This window comes from Gnatocerus cornutus, chromosome 9, assembly GCF_029298725.1.
Source record: "Gnatocerus cornutus isolate USDA-ARS CGAHR chromosome 9, icGnaCorn1.1, whole genome shotgun sequence".
NCBI lineage: Eukaryota > Metazoa > Arthropoda > Insecta > Coleoptera > Tenebrionidae > Gnatocerus > Gnatocerus cornutus.
Window position 1 is genome coordinate 6,214,889 of NC_142241.1, and position 21,381 is coordinate 6,236,269.

General features: G+C 39.2%; 4 protein-coding genes across 11 annotated transcripts; 1 reads left to right on the forward strand and 3 right to left on the reverse strand.

Moving 5' to 3' along the window:
- The first annotated feature begins 1,233 nt into the window (after window positions 1–1,233).
- On the forward strand, window positions 1,234–2,107 carry mge (translocase of outer mitochondrial membrane 22 homolog mge). Of its 2 annotated transcripts, XM_088046825.1 has the most exons (4): window positions 1,234–1,356; window positions 1,399–1,514; window positions 1,597–1,833; window positions 1,880–2,107. In XM_088046825.1, the coding sequence occupies exons 2-4, from the start codon at window positions 1,419–1,421 to the stop codon at window positions 1,946–1,948; spliced, it is 402 nt and encodes a 133-aa protein (XP_087902951.1). In that variant the 5' UTR covers window positions 1,234–1,356; window positions 1,399–1,418; the 3' UTR covers window positions 1,949–2,107. The 2 variants fall into 2 exon arrangements, with proteins under 2 accessions (XP_087902951.1, XP_087902950.1); XM_088046824.1 differs by having other exon boundaries at window positions 1,234–1,514.
- Window positions 2,108–2,142: 35 nt separating this feature from the next.
- LOC148168205 (uncharacterized) lies at window positions 2,143–13,228 on the reverse strand. 3 transcript variants are annotated; one of them, XM_088046823.1, is made up of 20 exons: window positions 12,950–13,228; window positions 11,721–11,849; window positions 11,097–11,665; window positions 10,309–11,048; window positions 9,959–10,158; window positions 9,670–9,904; window positions 9,331–9,617; window positions 9,121–9,278; window positions 7,659–8,356; window positions 6,721–7,112; window positions 6,462–6,654; window positions 6,240–6,412; window positions 5,976–6,187; window positions 5,657–5,924; window positions 5,479–5,600; window positions 5,089–5,421; window positions 4,840–5,038; window positions 4,016–4,129; window positions 3,552–3,959; window positions 2,143–3,498 (listed from the first exon to the last, which is right to left on the reverse strand). In XM_088046823.1, exons 2-20 carry the CDS (start codon window positions 11,734–11,736, stop codon window positions 3,410–3,412), a joined length of 5,406 nt encoding a protein of 1,801 aa, XP_087902949.1. In that variant the 5' UTR covers window positions 11,737–11,849; window positions 12,950–13,228; the 3' UTR covers window positions 2,143–3,409. The 3 variants fall into 3 exon arrangements, with proteins under 3 accessions (XP_087902949.1, XP_087902948.1, XP_087902947.1); XM_088046822.1 differs by having other exon boundaries at window positions 6,240–6,409; window positions 6,462–6,675; XM_088046821.1 differs by having other exon boundaries at window positions 6,462–6,675.
- A 97-nt stretch (window positions 13,229–13,325) lies between these two features.
- On the reverse strand, window positions 13,326–13,810 carry ND-13B (NADH dehydrogenase (ubiquinone) subunit ND-13B). Its single transcript, XM_088046766.1, has one exon. It carries the CDS (start codon window positions 13,749–13,751, stop codon window positions 13,380–13,382), a length of 372 nt encoding a protein of 123 aa, XP_087902892.1. The 5' UTR covers window positions 13,752–13,810; the 3' UTR covers window positions 13,326–13,379.
- Window positions 13,811–13,834: 24 nt separating this feature from the next.
- On the reverse strand, window positions 13,835–21,368 carry Iml1 (GATOR complex protein Iml1). 5 transcript variants are annotated; one of them, XM_088046761.1, is made up of 23 exons: window positions 21,064–21,368; window positions 20,819–21,016; window positions 20,193–20,772; window positions 19,959–20,146; window positions 19,717–19,913; window positions 19,386–19,663; window positions 19,142–19,338; window positions 18,942–19,094; window positions 18,746–18,898; window positions 18,569–18,700; window positions 18,137–18,154; window positions 17,184–17,601; window positions 16,759–17,137; window positions 16,586–16,657; window positions 15,742–15,776; window positions 15,569–15,667; window positions 15,321–15,519; window positions 15,172–15,274; window positions 14,927–15,127; window positions 14,718–14,878; window positions 14,499–14,664; window positions 14,125–14,450; window positions 13,835–14,078 (listed from the first exon to the last, which is right to left on the reverse strand). In XM_088046761.1, exons 1-23 carry the CDS (start codon window positions 21,104–21,106, stop codon window positions 13,875–13,877), a joined length of 4,500 nt encoding a protein of 1,499 aa, XP_087902887.1. In that variant the 5' UTR covers window positions 21,107–21,368; the 3' UTR covers window positions 13,835–13,874. The 5 variants fall into 5 exon arrangements, with proteins under 5 accessions (XP_087902887.1, XP_087902885.1, XP_087902886.1 ...); XM_088046759.1 differs by lacking the exon at window positions 15,742–15,776 and adding an exon at window positions 15,911–15,981; XM_088046760.1 differs by lacking the exons at window positions 15,742–15,776; window positions 18,137–18,154 and adding an exon at window positions 15,911–15,981.
- Window positions 21,369–21,381: the final 13 nt, after the last annotated feature.

Below are 21,381 nucleotides of genomic sequence, written 5' to 3' on the forward strand. Positions count from 1 at the left end.
ATGTTATAATCTATAATGTCATCAGGAATTACAAAAAGAAAAACGTTTACCATCGGTCAGCGTTATATTGTCTCCCCAAGAAGGACTTCTTCAACAACTGGACTTTTGCCATTTCCACTCTGGAACTCCCTTTAGTTGAGGCCGATGGGTTGTAATGTCGTAAGCGCGCAAGCCCGCAAGTGACTACAAGAACCCTCTGAAACATAATTTCAAAACACAAACAAATCAACAAAAATAAAAAAAAAATAATTGGGTGTTAGCACTCAACACTTCTCATTTTTACTTCCAAGCCTGAAACAAATCGAAATTAAGTCTTCTCTTCCCGCGTGGACGATCCGGCCAGGTTGGTTTAATTTTATTTTCAAGAAACATGACTTCGCGCAGTTAAAGAACTCGGCAGTTTTTTGTAAAACTCTTATAATTATAGGCAACGGTGTAATCAAAATAAGAAGAACATATAGAGAAAGAAATAACATCAACATAGGTAAAACAGCAAAATGTAGAAAACGGTTTTGCTAAACGCGAACAAGAAGTCGAGTCAAAAACTCCTTGTACTTCACTATAAATAAAAATAGCATACACATTAAGTGGCCCACAAAAAAACGCATAATCCGTCACGAATATCACATATGCTACTGGGGCAATTAACTGAAAAAAATGTTGGTAGTTATGTAAAGCAAAGCCCAAAAAACTTATCCGAACGTGAACAAGTTGTTGCAAAAAAATGCGAAAAACTTTATTGAACATATTTCATACAATAAATCGTTTAAAATAGTTAACTTACTTAAAATGGTATTTTTATAATATCGTCGGCTTAAGTCATCAAGTTGCTAAGTTCATTTTGAATTTTTTTAACCAAAGTCGGGAAATCTTAATTTTTCACATATTTGTCGTCAAATCTGGGATTTGAAAATTTGGGGAATGAAAATAGAATGTTTCTTAATGCTGAAATAACAACACATAAAAGGATCCAACGCTGTACCTTTCTGTTATCCTTTTTATAAAATTGAAAACGCATTTTGTTCAAAAATGGACTTGGCAACTTAACAACAATATGCAATAATAATATTTTTTCCAGGTGCCTTTTTGGGTTGCCAATCAAACCATCATTTGTTCCCTCAGAACGTCATTTTGACACTTATGTTTTTTCCTTCGACATTCGTACGAAAACACTGAATTTCACTGAACACGTAAGTTACCATTCCAAATTTCAAATTTCCCGCGCCTTGTGTCACTTTGGTCGGCGCACGCGCATCCGTCACTTCTCAGATATTGCATTTTGGTTCTGTCACAGTCCTAAAAAATAAACTCGAAAAGAAATTCCACTCGAACAGTTAAAAAACACAACTAGAATTAGTAAATATCCCATTTACTTAACTTTTTATCTTATGGCACCAGTTGAAGATAACGACAGCGGCATGGAATCACAGGATGGGTCACAAGCACAGGATGCTCCAAGCAAGGAGTTTTCCCCTGAAAAAAAGCTCGAATTGGAAATGGACTACGAAGAAGAGGTAAAGCACTCTCTTACCCTTAGTTTTTCGTTACGAAACTTGCCAAAACTTCAACATAACCTCACTTTTGAACGTGTTGTAGCCCGACGAAACGCTGATCGAGAGACTGTGGGGGCTCACGGAAATGTTTCCTGAGACTGTACGAAACGCCACGCATACAGCGACAGTGAATACGCAGGCTGGAGTAAAGGGCCTGTATCAGTTCTCAAGAAGCGCATTGTGGATAGTTTTTAGTACATCTATAATCTTATTTGCTCCTGTGATATTTGAAGTGGAGAGGGCGCAAATGGAGGAAATGCAGCGCAATCAACAGAAACAAGTACAGGAATAACGTTATGGGGGCATTTATTCACGTTTTGTTGTAGATGCTGTTGGGGCCAAACACTGCAGTGTCTGGAGGCGGCATGCCTTTGATGCCTCCCATGCAGCGATAATGCCGCCATCGAGGAGTCGGAGTTTTAGGGTTTTTGTAATGTGTTACTATATGCAAGCAAGTTGATTGTAAAATTCCTGTCTAATATAATACAGTCAGTTGCGCGTTCTTGCATTTTTAATGCTTTAATGGTGTTAGAATAAACTGTTGATAAAACAGAGTTTCATTTTCATCAACTCAGTCAATCACAATCGGTAAATTTTAATGAATTTATTTAATAATTGTACGATTTTCGTACCAACATCGAGTTATATATACAGCCATGTTATTTAATTTATATTAAAATAGTTAATTTGTAATAATAAAGTCGTTGACATTTCATTGACGAATTTAGACAACTTTGCGCTGATATTTACTTCAGTACGCTTTATAGAATTAATACTGATTGTAAGAAATTTATTTTTATATCTTTTTAACGAATTTTATTACGAAATTTTGTACAATTTCCAGTGACTGAAATAAATAGCAACGGCAAAGAACTTTACCACAAATGTTAACCAGTCTTTGTTGCAATTGACGCAGTCAATTGCAAGAAATGGCTGAAAATGAAGAGAATTTAACGTTATCATCATAACAGAAACTTACACTGGGTTGTAGTACGAAATTTACAAATTCATATATAAATATACTTATTTACACATAGATTATGATAAATGTAATATGTACAGGGCGGCTTCCGTTAACAACACAATGACGTGATTTTGTTCAAAGTTGTTTACAAATGACAAGGTCTATGAACTTGGTATTCCGTAGAAGCCGCCCAAAAGAAACAACATGGAAAAATTACAAAACTTGTTACCATCAAAGTTGATGGTAACCTAATCTGTCTGATCTATGGTTATCTGAAAATTCACCTATGTAACCCAACATGTATGTTAACAGTTTTTACACTAAGAAAACTATTTTTAATTAAAAAAGAGAAGTTCTACATTTTTAAAACACGAGATCACCTCTTAAATAATTTTGTACTTTTATTACATGTACAAAGTGCCTAACGCTCAATCACTGGCCACAAACTCGCGAGTATTACAAATTAATTTATAATATTTACAATGAGATTTTTCGGGAGTATTGATTAGAGTGATTGACGCCGCACGAGAACGCAAAAAAAAAGAATAACAATTTTCTAATTCCAGCTTAGCAATAGAAATTCAATTATATATATTATTTACAAAGTGTACATACTTCCATCATCATCATCTACAAAAATATATAAAAAAAAACTATATTAGAAACGATATAATCATGCTAACTGAAAAGCCCAAAGTAAGAACGAAACTCTTTAAAAAACTCTTAATCACTGGTCCTACACATCGCTATTAACATATTTTTAAAAAATAAATCTCCAAAAATAAAAACAACTATATACACACTGTGCTTAGTATTAATACTTGAATTAAATAAATATGTTTTATGAAATAAAAATTGCACACCCTTTTAAACTAATTAAAGCTCCTTCAATTCACGTCTGCTGGCCAGGATACGGCGAATTACCTGCTCCCAAATCGGGGGGCGGCGACGGGTTGCGACCCTCATATCTACCCTCCTCGTCTGTAAAAAATCAATATTGCCACCTCGTCACTCAAAACAAACATCAAACATACCCAAAACTGATGCATATGAAGTAAAGTTACTATCATTAGGATAAACTGGATTATTGAAAGGTGGCACGTAATCAACAGATTCTATCTCTTCAAACCCACTCTGAGGAATCTCATCGGCACTTCTCTCTTCTTCATCGGGAGTATAAAACAAATTGGGTTTCACAGCTGCATCCTTTTCAGTTTCCTCGCTCTTTACGCATTCAACTTCCGGCTGCTCCTGCTCTACGTTTGCTGCATAAACAGGACTTATGACTGTTTGATTCGAGGGTGCCGCTTCTAAAGTCGGTGATGACTTCGAAGGCGTCACGTTTACATCGCAACTACCGGGAATCGGAAAATTCGGACTCGGAGGGATTGTCTTGATTACTGGCGGAAGTTCGCAATTTAAAATTGCTTCAACATCCAGTGCTGTTTCGACAATAATTTCTAAATAAAGAAAACAACTTTCAGACTGTTTTACTTACTTGGCTTTCGACTTTCCTCATCCACGGGGATCCCCAAAACCTTTTTTAATCTAAGAGTTGTCATCTCTCTCTGGCGCTCTAGTTCGGTTGGTTCCGAATTAAATGCCGACGGAGCTGTTGAAAAATAACATGAAATGAAGAAACAGTGACGATACAAATTTTTATTACCGATATAAATCCCAATAAACCGAAACCATTGTTTATGATTACGTGTTTTTAGTGCGGTGAAGTTTTTTGTGCTAGGATCACAATTCGAGCAGGTAACACCATGAATATTATCTACAAATTTAAGGTTTTCAAATGAAAAACAATGACTCATGTTGTTGACATCTCGAATTGATTCATAATGCAGCTATTTATCAAAGTTCTAGAAAGAAATGACGGTATATCGTTCATATTTGTTTTTCCCATTGGGAGCTGACACATAATTTAAAAGTACTTTGTCACAAAAATGAAAACGGGAGGCTGCAAACACCCATTTCTAGTTACTTAAAAAGCCATTACCATAATCCCCTGCGCGAATACAGTGCCTGGAATGACAAATGAGCTTCTACCTCAGTTCTTTTGTTAGCTTCTGGCAATTTACTTAGTGACAATTGTGTGTGAATGCATTCGAATTTGGTGCCCAGAAGAATTGATAAGTGAAGTTTTACATCCAATGGTAAGTCAGACGTTATTGATTATCTTTGTAAAATTGACCACCGCCCTTTTTAAAATCGGTAGAGTAAAATTAAAAAGTTCAAAATCAAATAATAATTTTTACTTGTGAACGAACTATTCAACAATACAGACAAAATAGAAGCAAATTAAGCATGAAAACTAACCTTTTCCTGCAATTTCCAGGAGAGGAGCCTCATCATCAGACGACGTAATTGACGTACAACTACTCGTACTATCAGACCTCGGTCGCAATGGTTTGAACGACTCTGAAGAATTATTCTCTTCCATATTAACTGGTTCTTCCATCGAAGTTTTATCATTATTGTTCAGCTTCTTCCTCTGCCTATACTCGGTAATTGAAAGCTGCACAAAAAATTTATCAAACAAAGCACATACAAGGATCAAAAAGTTACTTTTCTCTTTGCAGGAGTGATGGGTTCAGGCTTCCTCTCTTCAAAACCGAAAATACTCAACGTCTTTTCAACAGTGCCAACCAGGTGATCGCTATTCGAGAACATGTGATGATGGTCTCTTGCTAAGCGTGGATCCATGAGACAACTAACGGGCATTTCCGGTCGAGGAGCTGGAGCTTCTTGCAGAGGAGGTACTATACAATTACTGAATTCCTCTTTCATTTCAGCCACCCGTTCTTCTAATACTGCGTCTGATTCGAGTGCCTGAGTGGGACTGTCTTCGTCGGCGCCGCTGTATACGATTTCTACACAACCTTCTTGCTGTCGATCATTCTGTATCCAAAAGAATTACATGTTCAATTTATCCTGAAGAGAAAGAACAAGACTTACGGTAATTGCCGCAGGAGCTACATTAGTTGGTGTTAATGGCGGAGTTATATCATTTGAGAGTGATTCTCGAGGCAAACGCCGCTTTTTGGGCGGTGCCAAGGCCTCACTTATTGGGGGAGATTCTAAAAAACAAAACCATTACACTGATTGTTTAAGTTTTTGTGAAGTTGTTACGAACCAGGACGACCAGAAGGGCTATCGCACTGGTCTTCACTGATGGCTTGCCTCAGCCACCGTTTCTTCGCGCTGCCTCTGGGTTGTACATTTGTATCACAAAAGCTAGCTACTTGAGCAAGTGCTGCCAAACTTTTACCGGGAGTGTAAAAACCAACATTCGAGTCAAAATCTGAACCAGTGTTGATATGTGGTGTTAAAGAAGAAGGTGATATTGAACTAGCTGAATGAACTGGTTCTGGCACTTTATTCAACCACTCGTTCATCAAGACCTATAACCCGAAATTAACGTCAAAACCACAAACATAACTTCAATACAACACCTTTTTGGTCTTTGGAAATTTGAAACCCTGTTCCATGGGTTCCACTGCGGCTTGTACTAATAAACAAGCAGATGACAGATGTGTTTCAGGTGATGACTGAGCAGAGTTTGAATTGGAATCTGTTTCGCGCGGAGGTGACTTGTTTGTTTTTTCGCCGTTGGAAAGAGCTAAAAGAAGACCCACATCTTTTTCTGAACAATTTTGTAGATTTCCTATAAAGAAAAAGGTTCAAGAAAAAACGTAAACAGCAGTGCCAAACATTACCTTGAGTATTTTCTTTACAGTCGTTGTCCTTACTAGGACGCATCGGTGGTGGATTATCATGTGGCGAAAGCAAAGTCTCATCTCCTGATGTTAAATACGAATCTGTGGAGTTGAGACGGTTTCTTCGATTTGTTGATGTGTTTGTACTAGAGGTTCGAGCTCTACCCTTCCTTCTAACAAATAAAATCGTTAAAAACAAGAACTGATTTTTCTTTCGCTCACCTTTTGCGCTTCAGTTTCGGTTCTACTTTATCCTCATCCTTCCCAGGACACGGCTCAGATTCTCGTCTGTGAGCTTGCTTAGCTTGATGCTCCTGTTTCCTTTGATCAGCTTTTTCCATCTGAGCAATCGCTCGCAAGATAGCTTCCAACTTCCTTTCTTCTCGGCTCAGCTTCTTATTCTTATTCTTCTCAGCTGGGGAGGGTGAAGAGGATTCTACATTAAAATTGGAAAATGCAGTAGGTCTATAATCAAACATACCTTCTTTAACTTCAGTCTCTTTATTTTCTTCCTTTTCCACTTTGTGATGCGAGGAAGACCGCCTTGTTGCGATAGGCGGTGTTGGTGATGACTCCGGCGTCGGTTTCACATCTTCTTCTTTAACTTTCACATCCTTCTCTTCTGGTGGAGGAGTCTCTTCAACCGCAGGCTCAATCAACTCTTCTTTAATGTCTAGTTTGCTTTCTTCAGGCTCAGACTTGACTGCCTCCTCCGGCTCCGTTTTGATTTCTTCAACTTCCTCTTGCTTTATAGGAATAGTCGGAGATTCTTGCGGTTGTGCTGCACTCTCTCTTTTCGGTTTAACTGTAGGGGTTTCAGGCTCCGATGAGAGAGACAAAGATGTAGTTCTTCGGCCACGTCTTTTCTTGTGCCTTGAAAAAAAAAATTATTGCAGACAAAATATTTATACAGTAACTTAGATAACGAGAGAAAATAGTTGTTTACCGTATTGCAGATAGTCTATACAACTTATCCTAATTGGATGTATCAAAAAAACAAATTAGTAGCGATAAACACTGTTTACGTTTAAATTACGAAAACTACAATTTGATTATGAATTCAATTATTTGAAATATTATCACTTTTGCGATTTTGTGTAATGTATTAAATAAATGGTAATAGTTTTTACGTTAGAGATATGCCATTTACGTTTGCATTTTTAAACAAAAAATAAATAACATGAATCGCTGAACTAATCTATTTGTACATTAAATATTTGATTTATTACGCAAAACGACAAAAATGTGTGAATTCTTTTCAAATGACCCAAATTTTTTGCTTCATTGTTCTTGTTAAATGAAGAATTAATTTACATGTGTTTATCAGTTGTTGACAAGAGCAATGAATAAAAAATTAACTAAAAAAGTGTAACTAGGACTTTTTGTCTCTAGTTTTACAAACACGATGATTGCGCTTACATTTCCGTGGAGTCTCCATTCTTCTTAATAGTCGTCCTGTTGACCGTGCACTCTTCAATGTTTCCACACGCGCACGCAATATGCGTAGTACCAATAGCAGCCAAATCGTGCGACTCATGTTTAATCGTCAATTCAACGTTTTTGTCCACATTCGCAATTGTCACAATATACAAATGTAACACACCCTTAACAATCGAATGTCTAAGTTCAGCATTCGGTTTACACGACCGTCTTATAAATCGCGCGCTGTTACCGTAAGTTCGCGTATCCACGCACACTTCAGTGTTGTCCTTATGCAACCTATAGAAAAACAGAAACGGCCCCGGACGTTGTGCATGTTGCCGCGTGTTGAACGTACTGCCGGAGTTTCGGTGTTGTGCCGATAACATGTATTTCCCTCGTAGCTCTATCACTGGCGAATTCGGTGGTAGATGAACCGTACTGACAAGATACTTAAGTTCAGTCAATGGCTGAGTATGAACACGACATTTGTGGACTGCTGGATCGAACTGCACCGAGAGATCTGTGTGAGCGCCGTTGACACGGATGTTGCTTATTCGAGCACGCAGCTCGGGGGAGTAATGGTTGGTAACCGCTTCTTCGTAATTTTCAATCCACTGTCGCAGTTGGGGGAGGTGAGTGGTTGAAGTTGAATCGTGGTTCTCGTCGTCGCTGTGGTTCTTCAGTTGCGCTTTAGTCTGGAAAAAGAGCAATAATTTATGGTAAAAAAAGCGGATAAATGACAACATAAACATGGTTCAGTGCTCATGATTATTGTCCTGAATGTAATTAATGTTTCACTAGTTGCAATGCCAATTTTATGATTTCAAATCAATTTCCTACGCTGGCAGTAAAACGTACCTACCACTGCTACGCTTTGAAAGTTCAAATAATGCACAATGCAACGGACAAAAAAGTAGGTGTGCTAATTGGAAACGCAATGTTTTGAGTATTGTCGAGAAGGGAGTTTAAGTGTAATATAAATTTTTCCTCTAATTATCGGATTGATTCCTCCAAATCAGCTCAGAAGTTACTTTTAATTTTTATTAAGAAACAGTAATACGTCGTCGAAGTATTACAAAAAATTATCATGGCCGTGTATTGACGGTTACTTTGTAAGTGACCTTCGCACTGATGTGACGAAATAAAACTACATTTTATATAAAAGAAAAAACACAAATTCAAGTTTACTGCATAAAATAACAGTTCAAAACCCAACTCAGTCTTGTCTTACAAATGTAGTCAATGTAATATCAATAATCAGCCAAGCAAACTTTGTTTTTATTACCTCTTTAAATATGAAACAATAAAAAAACAAACGGTTTAAATCAATTTTCAATATGAACTCCTACGATGCTCACGATTAATTTAAATTTGACCACAACTACGTCGGAAATGTTTCCTTTCAAGGTCACAGTTTATAAATACGCGGTACATCAAAATAAATAAAATTTATTCTTACTTTTCGCTTGACGACTTTTCTGTCTCTCTTTTTGATCTGTCTCCGCTGCACCGCTTCTTTAGCCGAATCTCTCCTTTGTCTTGCACCTTTCTGATGATTGTCTGTTTTCCTCCTGTTGACTATATTCGGCCTTTTGTTAACGATATTGTTGTTGTGTCCTGTTAAAATAAGCAATTACACTCAGCCTGTGGATTTTTAATCGTAACAAACCTTGATGCTCTCCATCAGAAGTATCACTGTCACTCAATGTTTCCTTGTGTTTAAACACTTCTTTCAACTTGGTGTCTTTTCTTAGTTTCGGATCGGCAAATTGTCGTTCTCTCAGCCATTGCTGTTGGACAAGTCGCGCCTTCTGTCGATCGATGTGCTTATGTGGATCACAAACTTCGCAGAGGTATTCGTCAGGAACTTGTTTGTTCTTGACAACACACTGGACGTGTTGCCACACTTTGCAACGATCACACTCAACCATGTAACCGTCATCATGAATAAAACCGCTGTAAATAAAACAATGAAGACCACACTTATAAAACGAAAAAATTAACATACCAAATACACCGCGTTACGTAATCTCCGAACTGATCTTCATTATTGACAGCTTCAGCTTCTGGTGCTGTGTCTGTCTCTTCGCCTTCAGTGTCATGTTTGCGGTCCGATCCGTCACTAATGTCAGAAGCAGCGTCGTCGTCTTGCAGCCCGATAGAGTTGCTATTACTTGCAACAGCTGACAGAGTTGATAAGCTAGTTGATGAAGAAATAGGGTTGGAAGTTGATAGAGTTCTTCCTGTAATGTGATGCACGTTTGAGGAGAAGTTCGGTTGGGAGAGAGGAGACGTACTTTTACCACTTCCTGGTGAATACATGGAACTACCAGAAACACCGTTCATCTGTGATGGGGTGTTTGGTGTTGGAATTGATCGAGTGGGAGATTCGGGTGGAAGAGTGGCATTGTAATTGTGATCGAGAAGAACAGCTTGGTAGATGAGATCTAAACCAGATTTGTTTCGTTCTTCCATTGGTTTGGCTTGTTCGCTGGAACTAAAAAAGTGTGTTACGTGGAAATAATTTACCATTAGCTTTGTATATTTTTAACGACTATTTTGATATGTCCTAGTGGTGGACTGGTTCAATAATTAATACAAACACTGAATAATCAATAACAATTACTAATGTATGTAATGTACTTACAAAGTAGGTTTCATTTCAGGCGGATAGTACGCGCTTTCATATCTAGGAGGTAAGCTTTCATAGCCTTTGGTTGAATAAGAACCACCAATGGTCCCACTCTTGTTGCTTAAAGTTTCGATGATTTCAGCAGTTAATGCTTGGTTGAAGGTCATTTGTTTTTCAGGCATAGGACCATGGTAGTTGTTGTACATAGGATTTGACTTCATGCTTCTCATTTTGTGAGTTTGTTTGAGTTTTTGCGCTTGTACTGCATGTTTTCCAATGTAGTTAGGTTTGTTTGGAATTTTTTGAGGTCTCTGTGGCGGAATTGTTCGCAATCCTGAGCCAGTTCTCTGGACTTGACCCGGCACCCCTTTAGGATGCGGAGGCAAAGTTTTAATACCTGGAGCTTTTCCATGTAAGTAATTATTAACAGGTGGAAGAGTCTTTATTTGGCTCTTGTGAGTTGGATAGAGAACTCTTTGTGGAGGTTGCTGCTTGTTTATCATGTTTACAGGCGGCTTATTTACTAAGTTATTAGGGGGCTTGTTTAAATATTTTGTTGTAGCTCCATTGTTTGCTCCCAGTAATTTTTGTCGGACATAGCGTTGGGGAACTGAAGGTTTGTTCAAAAGAATGTTGCTACTCCCTTGAGATGTCCCTGGCATTAATACATTACTGAGGATCTTGACTTTGTTTCTCTGGCCGTTTACAGTTTTCTGGGCACCCACATCGCTTACGTTGATTGCTGTTGTTAGTACCTAAATACAACACTTTTACTATTGAGAGTAAAATCAAAATTAACTTACGTTGTTGGTGGGGAAGTTATTTGCTGTGAGTAACTTGTGACTTTGTGGTATATCCTGGCTTGAAACTGTTACGTTTTCAGCGCAAGCTGTATTCTTAACAAACACGTTGTGTCCTCGGTTTTCGATGAGCGCAGGAACAGATGTGGTAGCAGTAACGACTGTATTATTAGGTACAACTTCTGGAGCACTTTTTTCAACACTTGGTGAAATTGTCTTGACAACAGTAACCGGGGTGTTGATGAGAGTTATGGTTTGTGGTTTAACAGTGGAATTGGCCACGTTGAGTGAAGTCGCGGAGTTGACTACAGTGAATTGTCCAGTAGCATTTGAAGAGACAGCTGGAGTCACACACAGCGTTTTCACGTTGCCTAGTGGTGCGTTCAACACAGTGATCAGTGATGCTTTTGAGAGAGCAGCATTTGCAGCAGAAGGAAGTTTCGCGATGGTTCTCACTGCTGGAGCTTGTAAAGATGTTTCTGTTTGATCAGTAGAAGGAGGAGTAACAGGTGCTTCTTCAGCGATTGAAGCTGTCGATGTGCTCACCTGATTGGCGAGCACAGTGCTCGTATCTAAAATTTAGCGACATTAAGAAGGTTCGTTCAACGAGGAGTTGGTCCGATTTACCTAAACATACACTCATGGTTTTTTCTTCGGTATGACAAGTAAACTCATCTTGGTGTGTACTTGGTACAACGGCGGTGTCCCCGCCACCACCCTCTTCTAAAACTGCAGCCTCCAGATCAGCAGACAAATCTACGAAGAAGTCAAGTTTGAAAAAAGTAGGTTATGTTTACAAACGCTCGCTTTTTTTTGCGGCAACTAAAAGTCCCTAAATTGTTGACAACCATGTTGGAAAGAGAAATTAGGGGAAAAAGTAAAATTGTTGAAAACAAACTCTGGAAAGCATATTTGAATAGGAATTCATTTCAAAACGCTCAACAACATTAAAAACATTTGTTCTTAGACGACGGCGTGAATTCGACGAGGTCGCGCATGAGCACAAACGAAAGAGGCCCGAGAAAGGAGCAAAAGAACCGCATTGCAACGCATCTTGGAAAACCTTTTCTAGTGCCGACTGCTCTAAAACTCGTAATCGATTCTATGTGGGCGTGAGCTTCTTCTCAATCATTAATTTAACATACAATTGTTCAATCCACACAATATTCCAGAATTTTTTGGTGGCCATTGGGAAAGTATGACTGACATCGACGACTGCGTCGTTGCATTACGTAACAAACGCATTTTCCCGAAAAGTGCATTTCCCACAATCTATTCTAAAATTGGAAGAAATATGTGACACGACCGATTTCGAAAATAGGACGCTAGGATTCAGAATAAAAATTCACGTAATAAAACGTTTATTTATTTAATCAGATAAATAGGAAGCCGCTACAAGCCGTCCTAAATATGTCGGGCGATATCGCAATTACTGCAATAATCAATTCAAATGACGGTAATGTTCGGCAAAATAGCGACCAGAAAACCACAACACAGGCCCTAATGCCCCACACAGTTTTTTATTGAAAATGGGCGAGTTTAAGCGATGAAAAACAACGTATTTTTAGTTTCAAATGACATATATGGCACAGAACGAAAATGAAAAAAAATCCACCGAGCATCTATAACACTTTTTTTCATGAAAACTTCAATTTTCAGCTAGTTTCCAGTCAAAATTCCACAAACGCGCCTCTGCCAGACATTCTAGAAGAGATGCTATAAACGTCTCGCAACGTTTCGGCGACATAATGAATCGAAAGCAGCGTGAAAAGGGATAATTCGGGGCTAAAATGATGTCCAAAGCCTTCCCGAACTATAATATACAGTAAACAAAAGAGAATATTGTATAAAATTACCTTAAATTGTTAGAAATTGCACACAACTCCAAGACAGTCGATGTAAACACAAGCATTTTAACTTAAAAACAACACGGCAGCAGTTTTTAAAACGTCCATTTAATTTTTAACACATCCCGCTGTCTTATTACACGAACACAACCCGAATTTGCTATAATTTTATGTAGAATTTATCACAAATTCTGATACGCTTTTGAAAACAGACATCTAAACTAAATATGGCAGCCATATTCAATGCAAAACAAAGGAAATGTAGCTACGAGACCTACTCGATAATCTCGGACCCACATCCGCTTTCCGGCGCGCGCGTGACCAACATCTGGTAACTTTTCAAAACTCCCTAGATTCCCCCAACTGGATCAAGAAAAACACAACATAATAAATAACTTTCTTTATTTCTAGCCCTTCTAATTTACATGATAACGTGCTATTAACATTGTTTTGCTGGTTGCGCTGGCGGCCAGGCCCATTGGCTCTCTGGGGCTTCTTTGAGAAGGGGCTCCCATGGTCTCCATGTCAACATTTTCCTGGCCAGAATCACCTCGTTTTCTGCTTGGACTATAAGTTCCTCCACTTGGCCACAACCGATTTGTTTCTCAATACCTTCCACAGTCTTCTGTTGCTTCAAAACACCAGCCCTTTCCCTGATAATCTCTTCAGTGTACTTACGGTACGCTGCCTCTGGGGGCATTTTCTGTAAAGTTCTTAAGATTTTACCGTAGAGGACCCCCAGGCTGTGGTGCGGGGTCTTCGAGACTGCTAGCCCCGTCAGAGCTGTGGTCTTTTTCAGAGCACCTGACATGTTTGGTTTACGTAATTTCAAAATCTGAGGTTATGTTTGGTAGAAGATAACAGGGCTACCACTCTCGTTTTCAAAATTCAAAATTTGAAAAAGTAACAATTTTTTATTATAACAAAGTAACAGTTACTTTCGAGGGAGCTCAACACTCGTCGATGCGTTTTCTTTAATAACCCAACTCTCCTCCCAGAAGAGTCTTAATCTGTCGTTTACATTCGCACAAAACTCTCTGAAATCTCTCAAGAGTTTTGTCTGGAAGTTGTTATCAACTCCCTGATTCGTTCGCCACCTTCTACTGACCATGTGGTTCCACGACCACAAGAAACCCATCTAAAACAAAAATTGTAGATTCAAGTTGAGGTTCTTTGGTCTTTACTTTTCTGGTGTTATCATAGTCGTCCTTATTCTTCCCACTGACGTGTCTAGTAATGTAAGCTTCATGGGGGCTCGGTACCACGTCGGCATGTACCGAAAAACGTCCAGTCGTTCTTTTACCAATTGAAGGTACTCGACTTCTCGGTGCTTGGGCTGCTCGTGAAATCAACACAAAAACAGTCCCAGTGCAATGAACGTACTGGTGCTCTCTTGAAGTCGCGTCTGGATTATTTGGAGGTTCTAGCATGCAATGAATGAATCCAAACCGCTGAACTATCGCTTCTTGTAGCAAAAAAAGTCTTTCCAAATACGAACCGTCTTTGAATTCTGAAAAGAGGTGTTAAGACTCAGACGTGACAGATGGAGAAATGGTACCTTTAAAAATCCTGTCTCTCTCCTCAAGACATTTGATATTCAGAGGTACAAAAATAGGCCCTCTCAACGGATCGCTTTTATTGGAATAAGGTAAAGCTAAAGGATCATGCGGAATTGGAATCATCTGTAGACCACACGTTTGTGCTTTTCGGTGCCAACTGGACAACTATAAATAAGACTTGTTACGTAAGGTGCGCCTCATGAAAAGAAAGTTTTTACTAGTTCCGCGACTATAGAGCCTGACGATGTTAACCATTCTACTATTAGCTCGTAGGCTTGGTCTGGTAAGAAACTGGTTTGGTGGCGCACATGCCCCCATTCTATCCTGTCACTTTTACTGGAAACATCAGTCTCCAGACGCATACGTTTGTAAGACATGCCTAGAACTACTTTTAAAAAAACGTGAAAGACACATAAGAGACTCGTACTATCACTTTCAGCGTACTCCACGTTAATATCCTCGCAAAGAAAATGAGGAACGCCGAATTTTCTATCACAGTACGTATTAGGGACGTCCAGTCCAGGGCTTACCGGAGACAAGCCCCAACTAAGCGCAGACTTCACCTCAACTTCGAGCCACTCGTTCTCGAAATTCTGTAGATCTCCAGAAGGCTGGAAGTCTTTGTCATCTGAAAATCACCGTAGAATTCCGAACGGTGTCTAAAAACCTCACCTTTGTCAATAACATAAAATAAGAAAAAACCGAACAAAAATGGTTTGCTCGGGTCTCCAGACGCGTGTCGAATTAAATGCTCAATGTGCAGCGTCTGCATTACCTATAAAATCGTTTTAGTACCACTTAAAACGGGAATATGTTGGTACCTGGACAGCTTTATCCAAAGTTCCAACTCCTTCCATGTGGAGCATCAACCAGTTAACAGCGTCAGCAGCGATGAACGTGGAGCACGGTAAGTTCTGATGGGCACAAATAAACGTGAGACCATTTATCGGGTTCTTCATCGCTTCCACAATCTCAAGACTCGTGGAAGTGCTCTTTAGTGTTGGTCCCGATTGAATTGTACTTAAACAAAGTCATTAGCGCCTCTGTTGTTACTAAAGTTAAGTAGTACTTCTCATCCGGGTACGCATCATGCGATTGAGATTCAGAACTAGACTGCGATTCGGAACTCTGCGACGCTCTGTTCCTTTCCATGACTTTGGACCCCGACCTATTAACACTCTTTGTAATATAAAGAAAGTAAGAATGACCGGTAAGCTATGCAGGCTAAAGAATGTTACAAACCTAAACGTAGGTGCGCTTGAGCGTGCAGGAGTGTTCTGAAAAGCAAGCAAAACCTATAACCTCCTACAATACAAAACAAAGGCAAGAAAGAAGTTGTAAGAAATCGTTAGAAGAACTACACATGCTCCAATCCGCAAACCAAGCTGTAAAGTAAAAGCTGTTATCAAACCTAGGCCGGGGGCGATCTGAAAGACGGTTGCTGCCAAGGCGCTCTCGGAAAGGAGAACTACAGTTGACATTCTGTAAATATAAGAAAATGTAGCTTGTACAGGCGATAGGGGCTGCGACAAAAGTTATCAGATGATAAGTTTTGTCGCGACGGAGTAAATCAAGAAGAAAAATGTACAATCTGTGCTGGGAATTAAGTTTTTACCACCATTTAGATACTAAAAGATTGATGTTACAGTGTTAAGAAAGTGGTAAAAACTCTCGTTTTGCATATTAATAAGAGTTAACAGCAACTAAAAGTAAAAAGTGGCATCAATTTTAGTTAGCTAATCCATACGTAATCTAATTATGTGTTTTTATACAAAGTGTTGCACGGATCAGTAAATCACTTTAAATAAAAGATAAAAAGCGAGGCCAAAATCTAAATACTCTCTACAAACAGCACTTCTAAAAATACACGCATATAAATAACTAACTACTAGTAAAAATTAGAGCTGTTATCAAACAGTACATTACATAAGAGCACACCTTTAATTCATCTGTTTGCTGTTGTTATAACATAATAAAATATTCCAATAAACTCTCTTCAGGTTAACGCAATCTTTCAATTAAAAGTCACCTGAAAAATTGCGTCAACACCTCAACAGTACCCAAACCAATTTCACGCTATTAATACCTGTGAAAAATTGCTCATACTGTTACGTCTGGGCTGAACCAAAGGCGCGTTGTTTATAATACTCAGTGACTTCTACAACATGCAAATAAAAAAGCTTTAGCATGCAAGTAAGTGACTAAAAATAATTAATTAGTGTGTAAATTGAGACAGAGAAAGCAACAATAGACACAAACCCTCGACTTCTTCGACGGCGCTGTTCTTTTTATTTTATTTACGGCGGTTTCGATAAATTTCAATAACCCATCGACCATCTGTTGGTGGTCGGAAGGAGTCGCCGCGGTGTAAATATCACAATGTTCCGCCCCGTCGATGATTTTTTTATTGGCGGTGTTATTCAAAGGAAGCAAATAAACGCGGAATCTCCAGTACTTTAAAGCATCCACTAGAACAAACTCCGTGTCTCCTCCAGTGCACACGTAATGGTCCAGATAATTCCAGTTGAAATGTTCGATTTTTTCAGTGGTGAAAGAAGCGTAGGATTCTTCATAAGTGTCATGATGGGGCGCGTGGAACCGGTAGCGGTACTGGTAGTTAAAACCGGGGTAAGGGTGCCTGGAAAATTACATAAAAACGTGGAAATAACACAAGAATTGACTACCTCGGTCTGTATCTAGTAACAGAAATCGTGTTTCCTGAAAGTGAAATTTTGTGGAAAAGTCTCCCAATAGAGAGGTAGTACGACTCGTCATTCTCCGTAACGCTCTGTCGGACCACCGGGCCTCTCATCTTCGGGTTTAAAGCGTTGATGTTGTTCATTATTTTGTCGGCGTTGCTCGCCATGAGAATCAACTGGAAGCCTTGAGCTAAGCGCTGGGAAATCAACTCTCTAAAGACTTCAACAGTAGATAGAGGTCTTTTGTAAATCGGTCTTTGTTGCGCAAAGTCTGCGTTTACACTATCCGGTAAAAGACTGTATAAAGACACCACGTAGTCCATTTGAAGGGCTCTTTTCTCAGGAAAGTAATCAGTGGTGATGGGGAGGCACGCTGGGATTGTCAACGACTTCCAGTCCACACCTAGCAATAAACCAGTTAATCGACAGATACCAGTAGCTATAAAACATAAGTTCTATACGTGATGCAAGTGTGGGGTTATTTACTAGTCCAGTCGTCAGAGATTAGACTTAAGCGGAGGTCACACGTATAAATCCCATGTTAACCAACGAAGCAACAACTAATCATTCATGTTAGCACAAAGCGACTACTCTAAACATCAATAATACAAATATACACAACCACCACTACTGGTTTTAAAAATGATAGTGTTGATGAGATGTGCGGGTCAAAACAATGGATTTTTATAGACGAGTGAATTGCAACAACAACTATCTGTGTTAATCTACTTCTTCTTTGGTAAGATGCGAGCTATAAAAATTCATTGTGTTTAGAGGTACGCGCCGGATTGAATTGAAAATCTGCACACTACACAAAAACACGGCGTAAAATACCCAAAAAAGCAAATATAAAGAACAGCCTACCAAAGAACTGAATTAAAAATTCTCTGAAAACAAATCTAGTTCATAAGTTACTTGTATTAAGATAGAGTTCAAACCTATGAGGACATCATTGACTGCGTTTTCCGGCGTATCCCAGTGATGACCATGGAACAGAAACGGAGTAAATTCACGTATCCAGTATGGTAGACCTAAGGGGCTACAGGATCAAGGATTGGGACGCTAGAAGGCTCCCGACGTGACACAAAAAAAATCGCATTATGATAATGAAATTATAAGCCTAAATGGACATGAACATTTCCTTCGCAATTAATTTCGTTCACAACCAGTTAATGGAAATGGTTGAAAAAAACGAAATGAACTGTGTTATGCTAGAATTTAGTGATTAGATTCAAACCAAGTGAAAAAATTTCGCAAAGCACGATCTCAAATGACTGCCAATTTGTTATAATTAAAATATTACAAAAAACAACCAAAACATTAACTTGACGTCATTAGTTCAGAGAAGATTCATGTGACTCTTCAAATACCTGTCGTTAGAGCCGGAGTCCACTCTTGCTCCCCAGTGGCGCCCCACAACAAAGTCAGACTCTTTGATGGGTTCTTCGGAGGAGCGGGCACGGGGTGGTTATTACTCTGCGAGTTCGGCCGTTTCTTACAGTCTGTAACTCCCCAATAACGTCACATTATAACAAATCTCTACGTACATTCATGCAAGGCCGCAGTGGCGCTAAAGAACTGGTTACTACCAGAAGACAACATCCGGTCCAATCTCGGATTGGGGTCATTTTCCAACGGTAATTCGGACTGTGCCGGAATGGCTTGGTAGTGATGCTGCTGGATCAAAACACCAGTAGGACCTAACAAAAAAATAGTACTTTTCCAATCCCTCTTTTATCAAACCTTTTGGAAAAATGTGGGTCCACCTCCTTCTGTTGGAAGTCAACTTAATCGTGACGTGTGAGGGATCAAAAGGGTTGATCAAAGCTCGAGATTCCAAGGGCGGGGACCCTTCCGACCCCACCACCATTCTCACAGGTGGTGATAATTCTTTCTCTACACCAAAAAACTAAATTACGACAAATTAGAGTTGTTACACAAACCATCGGCGTGTGGTGATACGATGGGGCTCACAGCAGCAGGTGGGATCGCAATCGGTTCAGATCTCGCATTAGAGTCAAATCTATGAGGAACGTCCGGGTCCGACATTTTCCGTCTTTGCCCCTTAATAAGCTCGTGAGAGTCTAATAAACTTCCTGAAGTCCGCTTATAACGAGGAAGTACTTTATGATTCACAGAGCTACAAAAGAAGTTGTCAGAGAAGATAAAAATCCACCCACGACGTACCTATTTTCATGCACAGTGTGCACATGAGGCGGCTGGAAAATCTGCGCGTCATACGCATCATAATCAAAGAAGGAATTATGAATGTAGTCATCCTGGACGAGTTTACTCTTACTACCCGGAGATTCTTTCTCCTCGTTAATAAGCGGAGGCGGTAGCTTAATACGTGGAATAAAATTAGAATAAGCAATTTTCTTGTTGGTTGAATAAAACGACAAATTAATCCAATGAGGCATGGAGTAGTCATCAGGGACATTTAAGTGGGTGTCTTTGTTATGAAACTAAAATAGCAACACTGATAACTGTTCACTGTTCAAACTAAGATAAGAAATACTTTTAATAAAGGAACTGCGTGCAACGGTTGCTCTCCTACACAAACCAAATCGCTTCCGACACCATTATCGATAATTCTTTGTTTGGTAATGTTGGTCAACTCGCGGTCAACCTCAAAGACTCCAACTCCTGGAGTTACCACAACGCTGAGTTGACCAGTTCGGTCAAAACTACGGTCCAGGTAATGTTTCTCAAAAACTACAAAATAAATTGAAACAGAGAAAACGCGAGAAATCAAAGTACCATTCAGAGACATGTTAAGGACTTCTAGGAAGTTGCCTTGGGCTGCTGTGCTGTTAGTGGCGGCGGGAATATCAATGCCTGGTCGCTTGTGGTATTCTAAGACGATTTTTAAATACTCGGCGAAAATTTTTCTTAGCTGCACCAAAATCGCGCTCCAGTCGTCATAGCGCTCGTTTTGGACAGCGACTCTGTAATCAGTTTATAAGAGAAAGAATCTCAGAATTGTGAAAAAACCTGTAAAAATCCTCGTAGTAGCGCCCTTTGTAATCTTTCTGTAAGCATTCCCTCATGTGAAGCGGAAACGCCTCCAAATCAACCGCTTCATAAAAAGTCCTTGAGAAGAGCACAATGGTCACTTCATGGTTGCTCCCATTCTTCTTCCACTTCATGAACAAGTCAGCAAGGAACCCATTCACTGCTTTCTCAAAATACAAGTCACCATAAATATCAAAATCCCACATTTCTGAAGACATTTGTAGAAACAAGTAAACCATTGAAGTTGAGGACCTGAAGACTACTTTGGTTTCTTCAGTAATGATGCCACAAGCTACTCTATCACCCATGGACCACATCTCATACACCTGACACCTAACAGCCCCTCCACAGAACTCTATGTTCTTTTTGATGTAAACACAAGTGTTGACAAGACTGTTTTTGAGTCTCCACATTTCTGACCTTCCCATATATTGGTCCTTGAATGTTAATTCTATAGAATCTAAAGCAACATCAGCGGGATCAACAATTCTTATTATCACATTCTTGTAAGGTTGTAGCCCAAAGCTTTGGGCTATGCTTTGTTCTACACTGATTGTATCTAAAGACAAGTTGTTAGTCATGAGAACCACATATAAGAAGGCTACCTTTTTGTAAAGCCATTTGTTGGGCCGAGTCCTCAGGAAATGCCTTAACTTGCAGAAGAAGACGGGGAAACTCTTCTTCAGTTTCCACCTTCTTCTTGCCCCTGGGATTATCATCCTCGGGAGGAGGATGGTATATTTCAACCACATCCCCTACACTAGCCCCTGGGTAGTCTTTGGGATTAATTATTAAATCCTCGGCTGGAAAATATTACTAACTCGGGAAATAAGGCGTTAGAAAAACGTACCACTAAAATTTTTCTGGTGGACAATGAGACGAAAAGACTTCATATTTGATTTACATTAATAAGTAAACAACAATAAAAACTGTGGATTGAGTTCAAGGTAGTGACGCAACTACGCATCCAGAAAACAGTGTGAATAACATTGTAGATGTAACAAAGGATGTATTTAAAGAAAATAAGATGAATTATCAAAACTTTACATTGATAGTCGAGCTGTCACTGTCACTGTCACTGATTGAAGGATTGAAGGTTAGAAAATAGTGACAACAGCCAACAATATACCCCCGAAATTCATGCAACCAACAATACACCAATTTTAAT

Bases quoted from the DNA above. Each gene is read 5' to 3' on its own strand.
- LOC148168205 (XM_088046821.1), bottom strand. The intron at 9,905-9,958 runs GTACGTCTCCTC...ATCACATTACAG, and splicing joins TTCACCAGGAAGTGGTAAAA to GAAGAACTCTATCAACTTCC. The intron at 9,618-9,669 runs GTATGTTAATTT...TTTTATTTACAG, and splicing joins TACGTAACGCGGTGTATTTG to CGGTTTTATTCATGATGACG.
- mge (XM_088046824.1), top strand. From the start codon at position 1,389: ATGGCACCAGTTGAAGATAACGACAGCGGCATGGAATCACAGGATGGG. The intron at 1,515-1,596 runs GTAAAGCACTCT...AACGTGTTGTAG, and splicing joins AAATGGACTACGAAGAAGAG to CCCGACGAAACGCTGATCGA. The intron at 1,834-1,879 runs GTACAGGAATAA...GTTTTGTTGTAG, and splicing joins AGCGCAATCAACAGAAACAA to ATGCTGTTGGGGCCAAACAC.
- Iml1 (XM_088046759.1), bottom strand. From the start codon at position 21,106: ATGAAGTCTTTTCGTCTCATTGTCCACCAGAAAAATTTTAGTG. The intron at 19,095-19,141 runs GTTTGTGTAACA...TTTTTGGTGTAG, and splicing joins CGTATCACCACACGCCGATG to AGAAAGAATTATCACCACCT. The intron at 14,079-14,124 runs GTAAAGACCAAA...TTTTTGTTTTAG, and splicing joins ACTATGATAACACCAGAAAA to ATGGGTTTCTTGTGGTCGTG.
- ND-13B (XM_088046766.1), bottom strand. From the start codon at position 13,751: ATGTCAGGTGCTCTGAAAAAGACCACAGCTCTGACGGGGCTAGCAGTC.